Raw genomic sequence first — 14,309 nt, forward strand, 5'->3', positions numbered from 1 at the left:
TCTCTGTAGATTCCTTGGGTTATGCTGAGAACATAGATATCAAATTTGCCATAGTCAGCTAAACGTCCTGTCCGCCATATTGTTTTTCTTTAAAAACCTACTTTTTCGAACTCCTCCTAGACCGTTGCTCCGATTTTCACCAAAATTGAACCGTGTCATCTTCAGACCATGATTTCAAGTCCATATGTCAAACCGTTTTTGTATACCAGAGCAAAGAATTTGAGGCATGATTCAAAAATGACTCTTGAAGCTGTATCTCTTCAGTGCTTTGACATATTGACACCAAACTTTGGAAGTGTCATTGTCACCTCACTCTGACCATACCACAACAATTTGGACACAGCGCCACCTATTGGTCCTCATTTTTGATAATTTTTCAGCTCTTATGCCTAAAATGATCTTAATACGTCTTTAATTGTTCACTGTTACAGTTGGTCTGATGCTCCCAGCCGTGTTGGCTGGTTTCTTGTGCCGTTTTTGTGCTTGGCCCCATAATTGCTGCTTGCAGCTATATTTTTAATTATGATTATATTATTGATGTCATCTTAAGTTTTGAATTCTTAACCGCAGGTGTTCATCACTAATGGTCAATCATCACTTGTAGAGTGAATCTATTTATCACTGCAACTTTTTTTCAGTGTTACTTTTACTCTTTATAGATTGGGACCATATGAAAACTAAGCACCAGTAAAATTTGTGTACCAGTAAAATAGTAACCTGCAACATACATTTTTCTTAAGTAATTTATTACAATTTAAATTTGCTTTTGTCTTTATTTAACTATGAAAACACACTAAGTAGTGATATGTAAAACAAACATCATTTTGTTTTGGGCTTGCAAAACATACCTTATGTTGATGACCAGCAATGCTGGATTTTCAGCAGGGTATGCAAACTAAACATATATTGTAAACTACCAAGATTTTCCAAGGTGTCCTCTAAATATTGATGGATGTCAGGATACAAGTTTTGAACTGGAGCTTGTGGTTTAGAGACTCTTTTCAGTTCACGGTTGCTTCATTTTTACAATGGGTGATTTCTGTACTCGCTGGTTATTTACATTTTGTTCTGTCACAATTTGTAACTTCACAAACATTATAAATGAACCCCAAGGAACATAATTATTAAAAAGAAGGCACAACACCTGTAATGAATCACAGCACTGTTCAAGCTAAACTAGGACGAGAAATCAGACCTTGAGCAGGAGGCTGCTGGGAAGTGGATGGCTGTGTAGATGTGATGCTGTCTGTAGAAGTGAATGGCTGGGTGGGTGTGGAGCTTTCTGTAGAGGTGGAGCTCTCATGAGATGGTTGTGCGAGGATGAGGGGTTCATTCTCCGTTTTCACTGACTGAACTTCTTGAATTCCACCTTCCACGTCATCCACTCCATTATCTTTAACAGACAAACGTGAGGTTAGAAATTCAAAAATCTCTCACAACTACATACTGTTTCTTCTGAAAAGATTTGTCTTCACCAGCTAAGTACTGTTACTTTTATTGTGCTGAATTATTATTTCATGTCCTTGTATTCATCCTTATTCATTGTTTGTCCATTTTAAAAATGAGCTTAAGATCGTAAATGATTTTAATTGGACTTTTATGTATGTTTATTTATTATTTATTTATTATAGCACTTTGAATCGGACTGAAATGTGCTATATGAATAAATGCACCTTGCCCCCTATATTAAAGGAAACATTTCTTTTTGGTCACTTATTGTTTTAATTGTGTACATTTTCTCAATATTTTGGGAGAAAACTTTATCAAAATGTCTACACACACACACACACACACACACACACACATACATTATTTATATATATATATATATATATATATATATATATATATATATATATATATATATATATATATATATAGCTATGGAAAAAATTAAGAGACCACTTCAAGTTCAGAAATCAATGTTAAGTGGTCTCTTAATTTTTTCCATAGCTGTATATATATATATATATATATATATATATATATATATATATATATATATATATATATATATAGCTATGGAAAAAATTAAGAGACCACTTCAAGTTCAGAAATCAATGTTAAGTGGTCTCTTAATTTTTTCCATAGCTATATATATATATATATATATATATATATATATATATATATATATATATATATATATATATATATATAATTTATATAAAATACTATGTGGCCATGGTGGCATGTGATGGTGATATCACAAGGTACAATACTTTGTATTCATGTAGGCTTCTAAAGATATAGGACTACATGATAAATGTCATAAATGTCCTGATATCATCGTTGTAAAAAAAAAAAAAGCTACTTTTTTTTTTTTCCTTTGAAGCATACATGCTGGTTACAGTGACACTCACCATCATCACATTCACCATCCTCAAAAGTGAAGCATTTGCTGTCCGACAAAGGGGATTCGTCTTTTAAGTCGATCTCAACTTCGGGTTGATTTGCCATAACAACCAAAGGTCTATGTCCAAAAATTTCTTCCATAGTATCAAAATGTTTAAATGCCGCATTAGAGCTGCTGGTGTTTTGTTTCTTGGCCTTATAGTAAATGGATTTGAGGGTTTTCCAGCGATGTTTGACTTGATCACATGAGCGCGCAAAGCCTGCCTCCTTATGTCTAGCGCAAACCTTCCTGAAGATCAGACTGTTGCGGTGCTTCCGTCCGTCTCTGTATCGGTCTATGTTCATCTCTTTTAAAGTTTGTAAAAGGAAATCCGTCTCTTCCTCGCTCCAGAAATGTGTGCTTCTTCGATTGCTTGACATCTCTGCCTAGATCTCGCAGAAGCCGCAGTTACTTAGAAATAAATAAATATACCGTTATATAAATAGGGTATTCAGAATAAAGTGTTCAGGTGAGACAAAATTCAGACTAACGCCAGTTGTTTGATTCGGATTCTAGTAGTGTACAGAACGGAATGGTGCCCGCGAGGCTGAGGATTTAAGAATACAGCCAATCACAAGGCTGCGTCCCGTCCCCCAGTCTTTCAAGTGTCCCACTCTAATTGGTTGTATACTTTGGGTTGCAGCCTCATAGGTTGGGCAGGCTGTCAATCAATTGTCGGCCAACTCTTCTGATGTCAATCGGATTATAGCGCTCACATGACGAATATATAATCCTACACGTAAAAAAGAGAGAAATATGACCCCAATATTTGCGCATGTAAACGTGGTCAGTAAACTCTCATAATTATGCATAATAACAATTATAAGAATGAAGTGCAATGTTGCTTCTTAATGGAAAAAATACATGACATTACTTTTGGCCTTTATCAGTATAATTTACTTTTTGTCCATTCACAAATATATGATATGTTAATATTACTCAGCAACAGTTTAAAACATTTTGCTTGTTTAGTACAGGGTTATCAAGAACTTCTGACCCATATGGACCCCTCACACAGACAAATGCTGCATAAAAATGCTCAGAATTGTAAGAAACATTGTCTTCCATTAATGATAATAGCAAACCCTCACATTATGATAGCGCTGATCAACTTGCACTTGCACAGCACTGCACATCGAGATATGGATTATGGATATAATTATGGAATAACAAATAAATATTGGTATAGATCCTATAGCTTTTATTTTATATTTCAGAGCGGCTGACTTTTATTTTGAAAACATCATTGCCACGTCCTCTGTTGTCATTTAATAGCTTTAAACATGCTGATTGCGTTTACTAAGCTGTTCACAGGCAGATTTTAATTATTTATATTTGTTTATGTTCGAGAAGAGGGCTAAAAAAGAATCGAGGATATTCGTTACTGTTTACGAGTCATTGTCCTTTTATTTCACGAAGTTGTATCTAGCTTCACGCGAGTGTATATGTAAACATGGACAGGCCGGACGCCACATTTACCTTGGCTTATATAGTATTTGTGTTGTGTTTTGTTTTTACGCCAAATGAGTTTCGTTCGGCTGGTTTGACGGTGCAGCACATGTTCTCAGAGTGGCTGGGCAGTGAAGACATCAGCTTCATTCAGCACCACATCAGACGAACAACACTCACTGTGCTCTTCCACAGCTTCCTACCGCTTGGTATGACACTGGTAAAACATCTTTCTGTAATGTTTTAAATATAATGAATGTAGCATTAATTAAAAAATCATAACGTTTGAAATGCTCGTGTTGATGTTCTACCAAAACTTGCAGTATAGACAACAGTTGCTATATTTTCATACTACTACTTTAAAGACCTTGTTGTCACATGACCAATCAGATGCAAAATAATGTAGATCACCTGTGCATTCTCCCTATAATTTTTTTTAAGCAGCCGTAGAGGTCGATCATGGATCAAATCGATCCACCACAGGAAAGAGCATACATTTTGTGCTATTTTATGCGTTTGAGACATGGTGTTTTCCTCAGTGCATAACTTACTTTTCACAAGTTTATTCTCCATCTGTAGATGTCAGAAAGTAATGCAAATATTTCCATTTTGCGGCTAAACTTAACAGTGAACGAGTGCAGCTGCGCGCATGCGCGCTAAACAGACGGAATGCAATAGAAGCAATAATTCTAAAATATACATTTCGCTAAAATATTTGATTTTGGACATTAAATGTGCCTTATGTACAAGTATGTGTATTTTTTTATGATAGTAACTGTAAATGGACTATTGCAATGCGGTAAATCAATATACCTTGGGACAATTACTGAGTTTAGATTCATCTTGCAAATAAAAATATAGTCTGTGCATATTTATTTAAATTTTTAATTTTGTGATCTTAATTTCTGCTCTTCTAATAACCATAAAGAGTACTACTGCCAAACAATACCAGAGAGAAATGTAAAAAAAAAAAACAATATAATTAAATATTGGGCTCAAAACATTTAGCCAGTAAGAAAGGAAAACCTGTAGGTTTTACACACACACACACACACACACATACATATATATATATATATATATATATATATATATATATATATATATATATATATATATATATATATATATATATAAATATATATATAAATATATGTTAATAAAGTAAAAAAAATTGTATGTGAGAGAGTCAGCTGTAACATCATTGCTTTCCTATTGGTCAGTGTTAGAGAAGCTCAGCTTAGCCTGACAGTTAGCCTGCTTCAGACCAGGCTAGTTTCCCAGCATAAGTTGCCAGGGTAACTGAGTTTGAACTAATTTAAGTTTGTTTTATGAAACAGAATTCGCTGACAAAAGTCTAAGTAAAATAAGCCTGGCTTGTTTTCTAATCTTGTTTTATGAAACAGCCCTCCAGTATACATCCTGCTTGCTTATTTTGCAGTGTGGAAGTAAGCTAAATAGAAGGTGCGAGACTGCGGAATAACCAAGAATAACAAAGTGCAGTAAAAAATTATTTGCGCTACAAAGCAGCGTGTTTATGATTGTGATAATAAATTGAAAGCACAAATTTCAGAGACAGAAGAAAGTATGAAAACCATTCCCATGGTTTTCCCAAGATTTTTTCAGCACGCATATGATTTACGGTTGACTTACTGTACTTTACTTGCGAAGAGATACAGTGTGCAAACAGTTGCTGTTTCATATGTTAGGGTATGTTAGGACATGCTAGGGTTCTGTAGATATATGTTCCAGCAAGTTGCTGCTTGATCAGTTATCAAAGAAGCATGTGTATAATAAGATTTTCTTATTAAAGTGATAAAATGTTGCAAGAATTAGTACATCCTCCTGAAAGTTATAAATAATAAAACTAAATATATTTTTTTCTGGTGTAAGTTTAAGACAATTTTTGATCAAAAGGTAAGTAAGTTGAACCAAAACATTTAAAGAGAAGTAATTTTTTGGCAAGTGTTTTAGCCCACTGAATCATTCTCAGACTTAATGCTGACAACAATGGAACCACTTGGGAGAGAATCGTCAGGGGACTTATTAGCAAAAAACAAATAAACAAACAAAAAAACTGTGGAACTGTACAAGAGGATTACCAAATCATTGTTTTAAGTGTGAAAATATAACAAAAGTGACACATAAATTCAAAAACAATGGACTTGCAACAAGGCCCCTGAAATAATCAGGCCTTCATTTTATGCTTTCATTTAGTGATGAGGGATTTGTTTTTTTTTTTTTGCTAGACAAAGAGCAGGAGAAATAACTAGCGATTGTCTCAGAGCCAGCAAAAGCTATGAAAAGAGTGACTTTTTATCTCACAGATGCAGCCTGTAGAAGTGACATGCATTGTACACACTGGAACTACCTATGCCAAAGCACAATTAAGTAAAATATAGACTTCTGGGAATCCATACTCTGGTCTCATCATGAGACCAAGTCAATTATTATGGATCTAACAGCATTAAAATGTTATGATGCTGCTAGAGGACGAGTACTTGGTATTGAAGGTGGGGAGAGTGGGGAGAGTGCTGGATATTCACTCCCCTCACCGACAATCCCTGCCAGACCTGAGACTCGAACCCATGACCTTTGGGTTATAAGTCCGACTCTCTATCCATTAGGCCACGACTGCCCCCATGTAAATAATTGAAACAAAAGATTCTTGTGTTGTTGGGTATTTACCCTTTGCCCAAGGGTAAACGTAGCAGTATATTTAAAATTATGGAGGACATACTGAGTACTAGAATATTATTCATTTGTTGAATTAAATCTAGGGTGTACTCATTTCTGCAATCCTTCATTTAAACAAAATTGACATATGAAATAACATATTTGACAAATCATTACGTATATTTCTCTGTTTTTATTAAGTATATGTTTAATACATTTCAGCATTTCAGTTTTGTATTTGTTCAGAGGGGGTGTACTCATTTATGCTGTGCACTGTGCTGTTATAAATAATAGCATGCAATTATCATCCAATAATGCTACAAAATTAGTTACATAGGTAACACTTTAAAATAAGGTTCATTAGTTAAACATTAGTTAATTTATTAACTAACATGAACTAACCATGAGCAATACATTTGTTACTGTATTTACTAATCTTTAACGTTAGTTAATGAAAATACAGTTCATTGTTTGTTCATGTTAGTTCAGTGCATTAACTAAAGTTAACAAGATTTTAATAATGCATTAGTAAATATTGAAATTAACATTAACAAAGATTAATAAATGCTGTATAAGTGCAGTTCATTATTAGTTCATGTTAACTAATGAACCTTATCATTAGTGTTACCGTTACAATTATATATGCAATGCATTCATATTTATTTTGCGGACAGAATGTGGGAAATGTTCATTTACAAATCAGATTCAAGGGAATCAGGCTTTGTGGATTGGATGGGATAGCAGTAATAGTAACCCTAAAGGGAAAAGTTTTATTAAATCTAAATCTAAAAAAAAAAAGCCTGTTAGTTTTTTTTTTTTGGCGTTATATTTAATACATCAGGCATTTGTGTCTCATTGCTTAATATAGTGAGGATATGAAGCTCAAACTCAAAGAGGAAAAAACATTTAAATTTTATTCAGAGGCTGAAACTGAGCAAAAATATTCGATTTGGTGCAGATGCTGTTATTTAAATGAACAAAAAGTAAGATGAAATTCTGATAGCTTGTAATGTAAATCAATGAGATTTTTTAACAAAACAGTAGACTACTTGCATAAAATGCATATAAATATCAGATATCACTCCCTATTTTCCAATAATATATATTTATATAATTTAAATGCTTAGTTTTACGATCAAAGCTCTGTAGTTTCAAAGCATATAATGCAATGGAATACAGTGATGAACAAATAAACCTACCTCAAAAGGCTAAAGGATCATATTTGATTTTTATTTAAAAAAATCATGAGCTGAAGGGGACATTTTTATAATTATACTAAAAGTCCTTTTACTTGCTAAAAAAGTATAAACTATCACTCAGATGACAGAAGGCATGTAGTAGATTGTGCGCAAAAGATTTTTCATAAAGTTGATCATTTAAAGGCCTTAGAAATCTTAGAAATTCTGTATCAAATATGATACAATAGGCTATAGGGTTAATGCATCGAATAATGTGTTTTCCTCACATGAACATAGTGTTTATCATTGCTCCCTGTGCAGTTTTCAGATTTTCAGTTTTCTGTGTGATGTTATACTTGTGTTGCAGGATACTGCATAGGAATGTGTTTTGCTGCTCCAGAACAGAATCTCATGTACATCCATCATGCAAATCAGGGATGGCAAGTATACTTTGGGTTGTCACTGACCATCCAGCTTTTGAGTTGTGCACTTGCTTTCTATTGGTCCAGACGTGGATGGGCGAATCATCCAATATGTCAGGCGCTCAGCACACATGCCTTACCACACTCCAGCTGGAGGGCTGTCGCCTCATCCATCAACACAGAGTTTCGCCGCATCGATAAATTTGCTTCCGGTTCTCCTAGCGCGAGAGTGATTGTGACTGACACTTGGGTGATGAAGGTCACGACATACTCCTTGCATGTAGCCTTGCATCAGGACTGTCATCTGACTGTCACAGACTCCAAGCATCACAGCCTGTCGGCTGAATTGAACACGCCGGTGCAAATTGTCACCATCACTGTTGCCAGCATCAATCCCAGAGTCAAGCCTTTTGACATAAGGTAATTTCATATTTAGGAAATGGATGTGCCACTGCCTCCTTTCATTTTCTACAGTGATGTGCAAGGGTCACTGTACTTTCCCTTGCAGGCTGAAATCCACAGAATATGTTGAGCTGCAAGAGAAACTGCACGCACCCATCAGAAACGCCGCCAATGTTGTCATCCATTTGACAATGAGTGAGCTCTTTTTGGAGACGTTTAAGTCATATGTGAGGTTGAATGAAGTCTACAGGTGTCCAAGTGGCCAGGTGAGATTTCTCCCGTTCTTTTATAGCCATTTCACAGACTTCTTCACTAAAGTTTGAAGACTTGAAGGGCAAAATAGAAAACGATCAAAGATTCAAGAGTGTACTAATTCATATTATGAAACACTGTCAACGATGTAATTGTTAACAGTTACAATTAAATATGGTTAGATGAATTAATAGGCATCATGGACTACAGCATTTATTAATCTAGGGTAATATTCCACATGTTTTTTAACACTTTAACTTAAAAATATCAATTAAAGGGTTAGTTCACTCAAAAATGAAAATTCTGTCATCATTTACTCACCCTCATGTTGTTCCAAACCTGTAAGACTTTCATTCTTCTTCGGAACACAAATGAAGATATTTTTACTAAAATCTGAGAGCTTTCTGTCCTTCCATATAGACAGTTTCACAACTGACACTTTGATGCCTCAAAAGGTTCCTAAAAGATCGTAAACTAACCCATATGAATTGAGTGGTTTAGTCTTCTGAAGAGACATGATTGCTTTATGTGATGAACAGATTGAATTTAGGCTTTTATTCACATATAAACATTCATCAACTCAGACATCAGTTATGGTACACGGAAGCTCAAGCATGTTCAGCTGACATGTGAGAACCACTGAGGTTTGTTCTCGTGAGTTACACAGCACGTTTGAGCTTCCAGAAGAGTTTGTTCTTGCAAGGTTCGACTTAATTGCATCATTTGCAATGCTTTATGGGAGTCCATGTAAGCACACATTGTTGGTTTGTCTATAGATGGGATTTTACTTCGGCAACCCAGCCATCACAATATATCAATTTCAAGCATTTAGGACAGAGTTATTAACATGAAAATCTGAATGAACCACACTGCATGAACTGAAATGTATGTTTTTTTTTCTTTAAAAATAACTGTCAACTTTGCTATTTCCTGTTAGGAACTTGAACCATGTATTGGATGTATGCAAGTCAATGCCAATGTAAAGCTTCTGCGACTGTGCCAGGGAGACAGTGAAGGCGAATGCCAGCAGTGCTACTGTCGCCCCATGTGGTGCCTCACATGTATGGGCAAATGGTTTGCCAGTCGACAGGACCAGCAGCAGCCAGAGACGTGGCTAAGCAGCAGGGTACCGTGTCCCACTTGCAGGGCCAAGTTCTGCATTTTGGATGTTTGTCCAATTAATTGAGGATTGATATTGTCTTTTCACGTCTGTAGGCCTTTACGACACTGAACCTGCTATTTCTGAGCACTTCTGTTTGCTTTTTCAAAACCTTTGTGCCTCCCAAGCTCCCAATGACAGTGAATCTCGTGACCATGAAAAGCCAGAAGAAACAATACATTTGATTTTGCTTAAGCATAGTTTAAAAAAAGAAAAGAAAAAAAAATCAATATTTTTCCACTGTTGTGCAGATTTGCCCTTCATTTTTCATTGCGGTATTGCAAAAATATTCATGTATATACGTATATATATGTATATACCATCATATTTGTTGCAATGGTTTTACAGTATCTTTGTTTCTTTTGGAGGGAATGTGCCTAAAGTCATGAAGGTGCTGTCTTAATGGCAGGACTCAACACCAAGGATGGGATGCTGACCTGGGGTCAGTGTAAAAGAGTGTCAGGCCACTTGCAAACTCAAGCTTAAACGTGTAATGTTACAAAGATAATGTTTTCTAGACATAGATGGGATTTTGTAAAAAAAAAAAAAAAAAAAAGTCACATTATAGCTGTATAATTTCTATTTTGTTGCCCTTTTTTGTGTGAAGAATTTAATTATTATTAAAAATATTTCTAGTATGAAAAAATGTAATGAAAATGACCATAGATGGTAATTTTTTGACATGAAATATGAGCTAGATGCTTTTTTTGTGAGATTCATGGGCCTCATTTATAAAGCGTGCGTACGCACAGATAAGAGTGTGTACACGCATAAATCCACGCCAACGCTCATATCAAAACGGTCTTTGACGTAGAAAGGTGCTTAGCGCCATGTCAGGGTCTGAGCAGACCTAAGCACCTTTCTTTGTCAGTGTAATCAGGTTTCTAATCTAAGCTATTCTTGCAGCTCGGCATTCTAAATTAAAGGATTCATGACTGGTGATTTTTTTTATTTTTTAAATGTAAATAACGTTTATTAGTCATCATTTACAAGGCAGAAACCATTCAGCTGTACACTTCAAAATCATTTGCGATATATAGATTTCACAGTTCACATCTGAAAGAGAGGCATGCATGCATTTTCTGTGCGTACGTTCATTCTATGAATCACACGTGCACAGTTGAGAAATTATCGCAAGATCAAATGTAGAACAGTTTCTACGCAATATTTTACAAAATAAAGCCCACTATTTTTTATAGCGGATTACAAAAATGTATAGAAACAGCATACAAAATGTTCACATAATTTGATCAGATGCACTTGGCCTTAAATCAAACTTTCATAAATGGAGAAACTTCATGTTGCTTCATTCTTGTAATAAAGTCTAATATATCTGACCAGGACAACAATTGCAAGTTGTGTATTTTTTTCATTCAAATGATTTCTTGTAATGTTTTGGACACACAACTTCTTTTTTTCCTTTTCTTTGAGGGAAAGTGATCTTTGTACTTTGTTAAAAGAATTTCTTTCTCAAATACAAAGCTTTGCTTTATTAAGCTGGTCATAGGAGATTTCTTTATAAATTAAAGTTATGCATGCAGAAAACACAGTGGGAACTTCTAGATCACTGTAACCTAAAGGAAGGCTGGGTTACCGACACTAAGGTCACAGAATTGGTAGAGTTTAAATGGAGTGATTGAGATCTTGAAAAAGAGGCAAGTCTGCAATGGTTTATTCCTGCAAATTGTGTATTATGAATCTTTGGATGGAAGGTTTATGCTGATTCTATATGTTAAAACAACACAGCGTACGAGAACAACACAGACATACTGACCTCTCCATTCTTAAAGCATTTATTTGGCTCAATTCAGCCACACATGACACAAAATACAGATATGCAGCTTTGTTACAATCTAAACCCAACAAGCATAATGATTACATGAAACTTGCTGTTATGCTAGATAATTAGCTGTATATAAAACACTGTATTTAGGAATATATTCAGTAATATACAGTCAAATTACACTTACAAAAAACTTTGAATTAAAACCTTTGCTGCAGTTAATGTACAATATTGTCTTTCAAAATGAAAGTACAGAAACCAACTGTCAAGAAGACATTTTAATTTTAAAACAAAACCCAATTAAAATTGTTTGTTAGACACCACTCAGAACACACATTAAGGCACAGTTGAGAATATATGGACATGTCTTGCTTGATGACAGAAAAAAAGAAAAAAAAAAATTACTATGAGAAAGTTATTTGAAAAGAAAAGTTTAAATGAGCATTTCCACCCATCAGGGTTTGTTTATGCCCAAACTAATGGGAGAATTACTGAAACACTACTTCAGCATCCAATACAACGAGAGCTAATGATAATGCAACTCTCTCCTTCACGATATACTGAGATGCTTTACTGATTTACACTATGAAATCAGTGAACTGTGATGGACAGTCTTCTGCTGCAATGATCATGATCCTTTACAAGATCACAAAACAGCATTTCTGATCATATTTTACATTTTACTATTGTTCCATAAATTAGAAAAATCATCAATGTTTGACAATAGAACAGCTGCATGAACAAGCAAGTTAGTCTGTATAAAAGCAATGCAAAGTGCATACATATGGAATTTCAAGGAATGGTTTACAATGATCTTCATTGCATCTTTACAAACACAGGTGCTTTGAGTACAAAAATCTCAGATATAACAATTCAGAAGTTACCAATCTCACGTATCCCAAGCTCCTTAACTCTCATTTTCTAACTCCGATTTCCGACATTTCAACTTTCTTTAAAACGTTCATATGATCATCTCCCACTTCCTGGTGCTTTTCTTTGCTCCATTCATTTTCCAAAAGAATCGACCATCTCAACTAACTTCTCTAGACATCACCACATTCACGTCCACGCATATGTTACTGTATGATATTTTCATGCAAAACATAATAAAAATATTACAGAACTTTTTCTTAATTTTTCTTCAACATTTAACGGTTACACTTTATTTTACAGTACATGTACTTACGGTGTGCTTACAGTGTACTTACCCAAGAAAGTACTGAGAAAGTACCCAAGAAAGTATAATATAAGGTACCACATGGGCTAAGGTTAGGTTTAGGGGTTGGTTCAGGGTTAGTACCTAGTTATAACCTAGTTATTGTAATTGCTAGTATGTACATGGGGAACATGTACAACAGAACTGTAAAATAAGGTGCTACCCATTTAACAAATACTGCACAGCTCTGTGAAACTGGAGATGTGCATAAAGAAACTTGTAAAAAGTAGGAATCAAAGGATGTGATTAGCCAGAACCAGAGGACAAAATAGAAAGGTTTGAAAAGGAAGCTAAAATAAAACAAACTTTGTCATCTGTGAAATGTGATCAACAACAAATATGGAAATTGTGGCCGCATTGGTGCTTCCTTAATGACTGCTGGTAATCGAATAATGAATCCTCAAATGTACAGAAGAATTATTTATTTTTTCTTTCCCAAATTTAGCTGACAAGATCTAAAACAAAACCAGCAGCAAATAATAATGATGTTCAGACTCCTCACAGATAGACAAGGAAACATTGAACATTTAGTCTTCATGTAAAAGACCTGCAACCAACAGCCAAACAAACCTTTAATTTATATAATGTTTATCATGATTATGTGTCCAGTTATGTTTGTGTTTTATTATGGTGAGAGCTATAATAAACAAATACAACAAAGATAAACTGTCATTTGTTATAATTAAACTGATCATTAAATTTTTTTACCTGAAAAGTCCATAAAATGAAAGCTGAAAGTGCACAGTTATTGTATCAATTCAGTTCTGAATTGTCGGCAAACAACAGTATTTGTATAACAGCATAACAATTAGTCATTCATCTACTAGCTGTTAGTATTGGTTTCACACTAAACCGTGTACCAGCCATGGTTGTTGTTATACAATAAAATAATTAGGTATTAGGAACAAAATATCAAGCCTGTTTTTGCAAGATTTGACATGAAAATAGAAAGAGAAATAAAATTAAAATCCAAAACAAGGTTTATGTTTTGGGGTTAAGCACAGGTCAAGACGACAAATGCTGACACTGTAAGACAGGGTGCAATATATCAGCTATTTTACATGTATTAAATCATTTAATATGTATATATCACTTCTATTGAAAACGTTAACATGTGAACATGGAAAAAATTACTATTTGAATCTTATTTGTAGAGATTGTGCAATGGACAAAGTCTATACCGAGTAATTTGGATGCTTTTACCCAGCAACACCCTCTGTTGGTGATCCAAAAGATCACCAGTTGAAGAGCGAGTTCTGTCCTAACGTCATAAAGTAGATCTGACTGCATCCACCCGACTGGACAGAAGCAAAAAACACCTGCAGAGAAACACAGGGGCTTTTCATTTAGACATAATACCTTATGTTTTATGTTCCA

The 14,309-nt window shown here is 34.7% G+C and overlaps 3 protein-coding genes across 6 annotated transcripts in view; 1 reads left to right on the forward strand and 2 right to left on the reverse strand.

The window, feature by feature from the left end:
- LOC137017771 (uncharacterized) overlaps positions 1 to 2,922 on the reverse strand; it is a 47,225-nt gene extending 44,303 nt beyond the window's left edge. Inside the window, exons 1-2 of the mRNA XM_067382399.1 lie at positions 2,364 to 2,922; positions 1,196 to 1,393 (exon numbers count right to left, since the gene is read on the reverse strand). Of these exons, the coding sequence (XP_067238500.1) occupies positions 1,196 to 1,393; positions 2,364 to 2,775 (610 nt within the window). The 5' untranslated portion in view covers positions 2,776 to 2,922. The remainder of the gene's footprint in view (positions 1 to 1,195; positions 1,394 to 2,363) is intronic.
- A 705-nt stretch (positions 2,923 to 3,627) lies between these two features.
- On the forward strand, positions 3,628 to 11,509 carry tmem129 (transmembrane protein 129, E3 ubiquitin protein ligase). Its single transcript, XM_067390842.1, has 4 exons — positions 3,628 to 4,053; positions 8,066 to 8,540; positions 8,629 to 8,788; positions 9,712 to 11,509. The coding sequence occupies exons 1-4, from the start codon at positions 3,849 to 3,851 to the stop codon at positions 9,958 to 9,960; spliced, it is 1,089 nt and encodes a 362-aa protein (XP_067246943.1). The 5' UTR covers positions 3,628 to 3,848; the 3' UTR covers positions 9,961 to 11,509.
- A 184-nt stretch (positions 11,510 to 11,693) lies between these two features.
- si:zfos-2326c3.2 (mitogen-activated protein kinase kinase kinase kinase 4) overlaps positions 11,694 to 14,309 on the reverse strand; it is a 106,701-nt gene continuing 104,085 nt past the window's right edge. For 2 of the 4 annotated variants that reach the window (XM_067390800.1, XM_067390793.1), the window contains exon 32: positions 11,694 to 14,251. In XM_067390800.1, the coding sequence (XP_067246901.1) occupies positions 14,168 to 14,251 (84 nt within the window). In that variant the 3' untranslated portion in view covers positions 11,694 to 14,167. The remainder of the gene's footprint in view (positions 14,252 to 14,309) is intronic. The other 2 variants (XM_067390784.1, XM_067390776.1) reach the window with 1 other exon arrangement.

This window comes from Chanodichthys erythropterus, chromosome 1, assembly GCF_024489055.1.
Source record: "Chanodichthys erythropterus isolate Z2021 chromosome 1, ASM2448905v1, whole genome shotgun sequence".
NCBI lineage: Eukaryota > Metazoa > Chordata > Actinopteri > Cypriniformes > Xenocyprididae > Chanodichthys > Chanodichthys erythropterus.

Bases quoted from the DNA above. Each gene is read 5' to 3' on its own strand.
- tmem129 (XM_067390842.1), top strand. From the start codon at position 3,849: ATGGACAGGCCGGACGCCACATTTACCTTGGCTTATATAGTATTTGTG. The intron at 4,054-8,065 runs GTATGACACTGG...CTTGTGTTGCAG, and splicing joins CCACAGCTTCCTACCGCTTG to GATACTGCATAGGAATGTGT. The intron at 8,789-9,711 runs GTGAGATTTCTC...ATTTCCTGTTAG, and splicing joins ACAGGTGTCCAAGTGGCCAG to GAACTTGAACCATGTATTGG.